An 8474-nucleotide genomic window follows, 5' to 3' on the forward strand; every position below is an offset into this window, starting at 1 on the left:
CCGATGCGTCATTTCTATAAATTTATCTCTTACAGTGTTGTTATTATTATTTTAAAGGATTTTAACTTCTTCAGGTATTAATATACCTGAAGAAGTTAAAATCCCATAGCCCTATTGTACCCTGAACTGATTTCTAGTAAATAATGTTTTATCTACTTTCTCTACTGGTAAAAATAGAAATTAATGGGTATCAATAATTAATAGGACATTTTCGTGAAATTACCATTTTATGGATCATCATAAACTAAATTTATAGAGGGGAAAGGGATTATTACTAACTGACCCATTGTCAGCAATACACCCTATCAGATCGACCTCCACGCGGATTCCCTGGAAACCATGATGGTTAATTCTAGTGGAATTTGTCACGATAGGCTAACTGACCTGCTTTAACCGCACCTGTCATTCCTCACTGATGCCCCGCCAGTGTATACCGATAGCGCAAGCGGAGTTACAATTTCATTGTCACCCATTAAAAAAAAAACTAAATTTATAACAATTTTATGTAAATATAATAAAAATTTCATTTATATTGGTTCTTAGAATAAAGGTTTCGCTATGATATCGAATTGACATTTCAATTTTAGAGATAAATTTAGATTTCGTCGAATTGTACAACGACGCTGTATTTACATAATTATTACATATCTATTTAAGCAACCATATTGTTTATTGTTAAAGAAATTTGAGTTTTAGAGATAGATATCACCTAAACTTAAATTCCAGTTTGTAAATATTTAAAACGAATATACCGTATTTTTGTTTTTATAAATATTAATTAGAAGATAATTTTTTTTTTGATTGGTGAAAATGGCATGGTAACTCCGCCTGCGCTAACGGGATACGCTGGTGGAGCACCAGTGAAGGGTGATAGATGAGAATTAAAACAGGCCAGTTAGCCCATCATGATGAATTCATCAGGAATTAACCATGATAGTTTCCAGGGAGAACCGTGAGGAGGTCGACCTGGTTGGGTATAGGATAATAATATTCATTAGATTATACAAATAGTCATGTCTTTAAATAATATACTTAAAAATTGTTTATTATCATGTAATATTTATTCTTAAATAATAAGCTTTTTAATACTACTAAAAATTTTAAATTAAATTATTCTAACTTTTCAATATTTGCAGTCTTCAATCTAAGTAGATTTTGTAAAGTACTTTTAATTTATAATATCTAATGTTTTATATGCAAAAGCGTAGTAAATAAAATTATTATTATTATTAAATATTACAAAGAGAAAATATTTGAATCTTTATTTATAATGGATAGACTCAAAAATTACTTAATCGATTTTAAAAATTCTTTCATCTATAAAAAGCTATATTAACAGGTAGTAATATAGGCTACATATTATTAAAAAACAAATAGATATATCTATGAAAATCATAATCCTTAAGTATCAGAAATTGACCTATATAAATCAGGTCAGTTAGCCCATCATGATGAATACACCTGGAATTGAGCACGATGGTTTTCAGGGAGGGCCACGTGGAGGTCGACCTGACAGGGTATATTGCAATGGGACTGGTAGCCCACATTACTAACAATCCCTTCCCCCAACTATTACAGTTAAACACCCACGGGAAAGGAAGGGGCGGCCTATTCTATGGCGGGAGCATACTGCAATGTATACATTAAGTTATTTAAGATCAGGAATAATGGGATATCATTAGCATAGCATCAAGATAAATGAGTAATGATAATCGTTACAAAGTTTGGGGAATTTAATAGCTACCTAATTTTATTTATAAACACGCATCCTTCCTCTATCCACTAAGCTCAGAGGAACGGGACTTACTCACGAATAATAAGCACAATTTAGTGTTGGCAAACGCCTTAGGGTATTTGCTAATAATTATAGTAATAGTATAATTTTGTTTAACGTTACCGAAATATCAACTGGGCGATTAGAGTCGTCAAGTAAATTTTGTCGGGAAAAATTATGTATGGGAGCATAAAAATTTTAGAAATGTTCAAGTGGGGCATGGCACAAAAAAGGTTGGGAAACACTAGCATAAGGTCTCTTTTAATCTATTTTAAACTTTTAGAACCATGCTTTCAACTCGTCTTACTAATAAAATAAAATTGTAATGATGCTGTAAATTAGAGATAATTAAGAAAAATTAATAAAAGAGGACTTAATAATGGCAATAGAAGCAGAAACCATAATTTTTGGAATAATTGTATGTCTGTTTGTGTGTATGTTTATTCCGACATCAAGCAAAAAGGACTACACCAAATTGCATGCGGTTTTCACATTATATAAGAGATCCCTTTGTGGGATACGTCCGCTATTGTATACTAAATCTTTTAATGTATTCAGTATGAATTATGTTTAATAAAGAATTTACAATACAATACAATATTTTTAAAGATTATTAATATTTTATTGGTTTTCCTACCTCTGAAATTCAAGCGTACAAAGTAACGAGCAGAAAACTAATTAACAACATAATATATTATTGCACTAAATAAAGCCAAATATAAAAAAATATATGAAAATATTTGTAAATTATTTTTTATTATGTTCATGAGTTCGTCGCCATGTGATCCCGGCATAGAATAGGCCTCCCCTTCCTTTCCTGTGGGTGTCGTAAGAGTCGACTAAGGGAGGGCGAGGGATAAATTATAATATTATCTAATAGAATAATAAAAGGTTTATATTAAATTATAAATCTTCTTTTTTTTCTATTTTCTTTTTATCTCCACTATTAAGAAATGCTTACAAAAATCCTTACAAGCTTTATAGGCCTAGGAAAGGGACCTTAAATTATTTCTAAAATAAATGACTAAGTTATAATATTTAACTTATAAATATCATCTATTACTATACTATTGCATATTATTTTACTAGAATATACTTACATAAACACATGCAGCCGTGACAAATATACAAAACACAAATGTGTTTGTTACCTTATAACTTCGTCAGTTGTAAATCGATTTGGGAAATTCATTTTTTATTTGAAAGGATATACTTACATATTGGTCCCATAGAAATTTTATCAAAATCGATTCAAAAGTTTATTTCTTAGACAAAACTGGTTTTGTCACAATTGAAATGTTTTTTCTTAATACAATCTTTAATTATTTAAGCTTTATAATCTTAAGTGTAATATATAACATTAATACCTTTATCCCCTGAATTTTGCCATGTCAATTACAAACAAAGAAACTTATGTTATTGACACTTGGTGGAATATGGAATTCATCTTAATATTTTTTAAAATATGTGAAAGTAGTATATAGAAATATTATCTAACTTATGAAGATTGTAAATGCGTTAATCTAGAATATGATCTATTTGTATACCAAATTTCATTCAAACTCAATATGCATTTATACCGTGATGACCTTCCATGAATCTTTACCAATTTTACATCAATTATATTATATTAGTAGAAAGCAGGATTAGATTATATAGATAGAGCCTCGAGCCTCAAAAACAGGTCAACTTTTTGTCAGTCAATTGTTAAATTAGCTGACTCGTTTTTTTATTAATACTCTATATACGTATACTTACGCACATAATGTAGTTTTTGTGCATTAAAAAGGTACAAAATTTATAAGACAAAATAAATATAGAAGTTAGATTCATAACTATTTATCACGCAAAATTGTATAAAAAAGTTGACCCGATGTTTTTTCGAGGCATTTGTATGGAGACAGTCTAAGGAAGCAGGATATCATCAAACAGCGTAAAAAGTAAGTTATAAATAAAAACAAGCACATTTTGCTCCACAAATTAAAATTCTCGACTGACCTGCCAAGAAACGAGAGTTTTACTACGTTTTGCTATGAATCTCAAAGTGAACGACCCTCGTTTATATTTCTACTTTTAAGTTCCCAGTTTTATCTCATCTTCTGTTTTGCTAACTTCATTTATATATTTTATATACAGCTATAGAGTTTCATCATAACAGCCCTTAACTGTCCACTGCTGAACATACGCCTCCGCTATAAGGAGAGTTTGCCAGTAGTTACCATGCTTAGCAAGCAGCTTGGCAACCGCAGTTAGGACTGGTGATATTTTAAGAGGGACGCTGCCGCCCATCCCTCGACCTTTAAGTCCTTTGTGTTGTTCTCGGAACCACATGCTATAGGGTTTTCAAGTACCAGAACCGTTAAAAAATTTGCCCACATTTCTCCCAGCCCATTTTATATTTCTCCTAAATTTCGCCAAAATTTTTTATTCAAAATTGTAAAACAATACTCAACATGCCAACGCAGGTAGTCGTGTGATGTCGTGAATGTAAAAAAAGTACTGTAATGTGATTGTAATCCCAAATGAAAGGGTCAAAAACATTAGTCGCCATTTGTGTTATAATAGTTAACGTTATAGTCGAATTCAGGAATGTGTGTTATTTAAAAATTCAAAATATGATTTTTGAAATACTTTTAAAGAAAATTATTTTCTATTTTATTTCACATAATATTTGTAAAATGCAAGATGGTTTTGTAATTTTTTTAAAATCGTATATTATATTTTTCATTTCTAAAATCAAAATTATTTATGAACGCACCCATCCTAAATGTTAGCATATTTCTGCTTTCATGTTGGCATTATTATTGCCGCGATGGCTACCTAGGTACTTCTTTTGTTCAATGGCAATCTATTGTTATTTTTGTGACCATTTCTACCAAAAAAGCTCGTGCTGAAAATGAAAACTATCCAAACGAGTGGTCTAAATTTTGTCTTGTTGGTATAAAAAACATATGTATGAATTTTCGATTGATGGTAGGTATAACATAAACGTTTTGTAAGTTTTCACTTTGCAGCATTCTATATTCTGCCATTACAATGTATTCTTGATGATACATAGGATATAACTCTCATATTTCTTTAATAATGCTAATTGTTTCGTCACTCACTTTCAATAAATTTTATTCCATCAATAATAAATAATAAAAAAAAATATTCTTCATGAATAAGTATTTTACAAGTAAACCATTTTACTTCTTTCATCTTAATTTTTAAGCATAAATACAATTATGAATATTCAAATTTCTTTTAAAAGGACTCATGCCATTTTTAATCCAGCATTTGTGTTCCTAGTGTATGTACACCTAGGTACTCAATAATAGTAAATAACCACAGCCATTAAAGAGCATATAATCGGAGGAAACAACCACGTAGACGTAACATTAAAGATGAACTCTTTGAACTAATACTAGTGCTAAAATTAATGAATAAAGAATATTACTACTATGAAAACAGATATTTTGTATTTAAATAATTTTATTTAAAATCTTTTTGTATATTTATTTGAATAAAAAAAAATACCATCCATTCTCATTTTGAATTTAAATATTTTAAATTAACTAATAACCCATCTCTGCAGTCGATGAACGTATCGACTGTATTTTACGAATCAGATTTTATTTTAATAAGTGGTTTTTGGGACAAAATATATAACCTTTTTCATATGTATTCAAATAGGTGGGGGCTTTGTAAATTGACTTTCAAAACATCCATCTCGCGAAAATTGATCTCGATTATGCATGTCATGTCAACGTAAAAAAAGCCGACATTAACATTAAAATTTATGGATTGATAATTGCTTTAAAAAAAAAACAATTTCACACATATATTAACATGTTGCCTAATATTTTCTAAATTGATCTTAAATTTTTATTTTTTATCACTCTAAATGTCGATTAAAAAGATCGATCCTAGTAATCCAAAATCGAAGTACAAAAGATTCATCTTTCGATATACCGAATCGAGATCGGAAACCCTAAATCAAACGTGGCGAAGGGGCGGATCTACTATCGTCACTGACTTATGATAACGATGATTTCCATCAACAGTAATTAGTCGAAAATTTTAATTATCATTGAACTCATGGATGACATCTCCGCTAAGATATAATGTTCTAATTTATGTTTTCTAATTGGTACCTACCTACCTTTAATTAAATACTTTCTGAAATAAGTAGGCAGGTACTTTTTTATCGATAAAAATCGCATGATTAATAGTCCATTTTCATCCTAATATAAAAATACTATGCACTTAGGTGTTTAAACTCAATATAAAAATTTTATGACAATTCATTAAACTATTAAAATTCCATGAAGCAGGGACCTGACAAACAAACATCCTTACACGCTTATAAATAGATTTTAAGTAAGATAAGTTCACGTATACTCTATTTACGTATAGAAAATATATCTACAATAACGAACCCCAATAGAGCAGTAAATATGTACATGTCCATGCCTACACTACAATGCCTAGAACGTACACGTGGCTCACTGAAAGCACTTAGCCTTGAAATTCATTATATATTATTACATATAGTACCTACTTTGCTATGTAATTTATATCTACTGTTAGATGTGTTATCTTACGTAATGCGCCCGTAAACGTTCAAACATTGATTTCTTATTAGCGCATAGTCCCTCAATTTTAGGTAATTACTAGCTATTAACAATTACATAATTATATATAAGCTAATTCATTGTTAATCAACATAATTTAGACGGACAAAGTAACCTAAAAAGTTAATATAATTTCGTCCACATTAATAGCATACTGAAAAAGTGGACCAAAATGTTGTTTATTTCAACTCGCTTTTGATACAGAAAAGTTGTTTTGAACAAAGAAGCGATTCGACTCGAAAATATAATATATCGCAGAGGCCCAGCGTACTCGGGCGGATGTTATATAGCTACATAGATAAAACCTTCCGCCGTCGACAGCGCCCCTGGCGGCGTCTGAACAAAACAAACTTCATGCCGCGTACACCTCTCCTCACAGGTTTCATCAACTAAATACATATTATTAATTTATATATTTTCATTATTACCCTATCAAACATTGAGCTTTTATTTTAAGAAGCAGAGTGAATATGTATTCAGTTACAGTAATGTTATAAATATGTACGTAGATATTACAAATATAATACATAATAAAACACAATATTTATTAATTTTTCTATGTAAATAAGACTTTGCCCAGTTATTTGCACTGGTTTACTAAACAACTGTTAAAAAACAAACATCCTTCGTATTATTTTATTATTGTATTACTTTAGTACCATGCACAGTGTTTTAGATGTAGTGTTCTTTATAAATAACAATGAAATCGTAACCCCTCCTGCGCTATCAGTATACGGTGGTGAGGAACAGGCTAGCAGTGAGAATGAAAGGTCTGTGGATCCATCGTGACGAATTATTCAAGAATTACCCAAGATGGTTTACATCATGGCTTTAAGCTAATTGGAATTTTGATGTAAGAAAGAATATAATTCAAAATCATATTATCGTTTATGAACCTGAAAAATTTATCATTTCTGTATTTAATTATTAGCAGGTTACAATAAGTAACTATCATCAAATAAAACAAACATATAAACTAAAATGATTTATTCAAACTACATTTCGTACAAAATGGAATACAGGAAACTAGAACCCTTTAGAATATGCCCAATCTTTTAGAGCGTTGACGTAGTCACCTTTTACCTCAATGAACCTTCCCATTTCGTGTACTCTAGTTTCAACATACCTATTATGCTTTTTTTTCAAATAACTTTTTATTTCATCATTTAAAAGCCATATATCTCCGTCAATTTTTTTTATAATTGAGATTTTACGCATACCCCGAAAAGTTATATCTAGATATATAGGTAAATAGTGATTTTTATTTCTAGGAATAAAATAAGGAAGATTCCGAGCTTCTTCTTGAGGAGGTATATATCCGGAGGGGTAGTTATCTTTTGGAGATATTGCTGGAATTGTCTCAAAAGGCAGAAGTCTTTTTACATAAGTCCACTCTGGAGGCTTTTCAACAACTTCATAATTATATCGTTCTTTTACTCGTGTAACAAACGGCGAATGTGCATAATTGGAGTACTTTTTAGAAATTGATATCACCTGAAACAGAAAAAAAAAATATTAATATAAGTTATATATTTTTATTTAAATTATATATATATATATATATATATATATATATATATATATATATATATATATATATATATATATATATATATATATATATATATATATATATATATATATATATATTACAAAAAAATAAACACTACAAATTATACTAACTCAAACTAATTGTACTAATTCAAAAACAAATACATTCAATAAGTAGATGTATAAATAATAAAAATTAACTGAATTAGTTAACATTAAAATAAAACTGAAAAATAATTAATAAAAAATTACACAATCGAAACTTGTTATCAAGGGTGTACAACCACAGCTCTGTCACATGTCGTGATCAAAACGGCATTACTACACAACGCAAGTAGAAATATAATTAAATAATTACCGATAGTGATTCCGGGGTTGATTTTATACCAAAATCAATCACATTGTACAGGATTTGTCCACGTTTTCCTCCAAAAAGTCGCGCAAACGCGCAGTGTGACCGCAACACCGTCGCCATTTTGAATAGCGAATAGAGCGATTGCTACAAGAGCAATAAGAACTATATTATTCGTTTC

General features: G+C 29.7%; 1 protein-coding gene across 1 annotated transcript; it reads right to left on the bottom strand.

The window, feature by feature from the left end:
- Nucleotides 1-7362: 7362 nt before the first annotated feature.
- On the bottom strand, nucleotides 7363-8458 carry LOC113512913 (probable 39S ribosomal protein L49, mitochondrial). Its single transcript, XM_026896873.3, has 2 exons — nucleotides 8300-8458; nucleotides 7363-7884 (listed from the first exon to the last, which is right to left on the bottom strand). Exons 1-2 carry the CDS (start codon nucleotides 8414-8416, stop codon nucleotides 7417-7419), a joined length of 585 nt encoding a protein of 194 aa, XP_026752674.2. The 5' UTR covers nucleotides 8417-8458; the 3' UTR covers nucleotides 7363-7416.
- Between the last annotated feature and the right edge of the window lie 16 nt (nucleotides 8459-8474).

The sequence above is a fragment of the Galleria mellonella genome, unplaced genomic scaffold, assembly GCF_026898425.1.
Source record: "Galleria mellonella isolate WM207_F2 unplaced genomic scaffold, CSIRO_AGI_GalMel_v1 utg113, whole genome shotgun sequence".
NCBI classification, from domain to species: Eukaryota; Metazoa; Arthropoda; class Insecta; order Lepidoptera; family Pyralidae; genus Galleria; species Galleria mellonella.

What these genes read in the sequence shown, in the direction of transcription:
- LOC113512913 (XM_026896873.3), bottom strand. Translation starts at nt 8,416, where the DNA reads ATGGCGACGGTGTTGCGGTCACACTGCGCGTTTGCGCGACTTTTTGGA. An exon ending in CAACCCCGGAATCACTATCG is followed by an intron (nt 7,885 to 8,299) that starts GTAATTATTTAA and finishes TTTCTGTTTCAG; the next exon opens with GTGATATCAATTTCTAAAAA.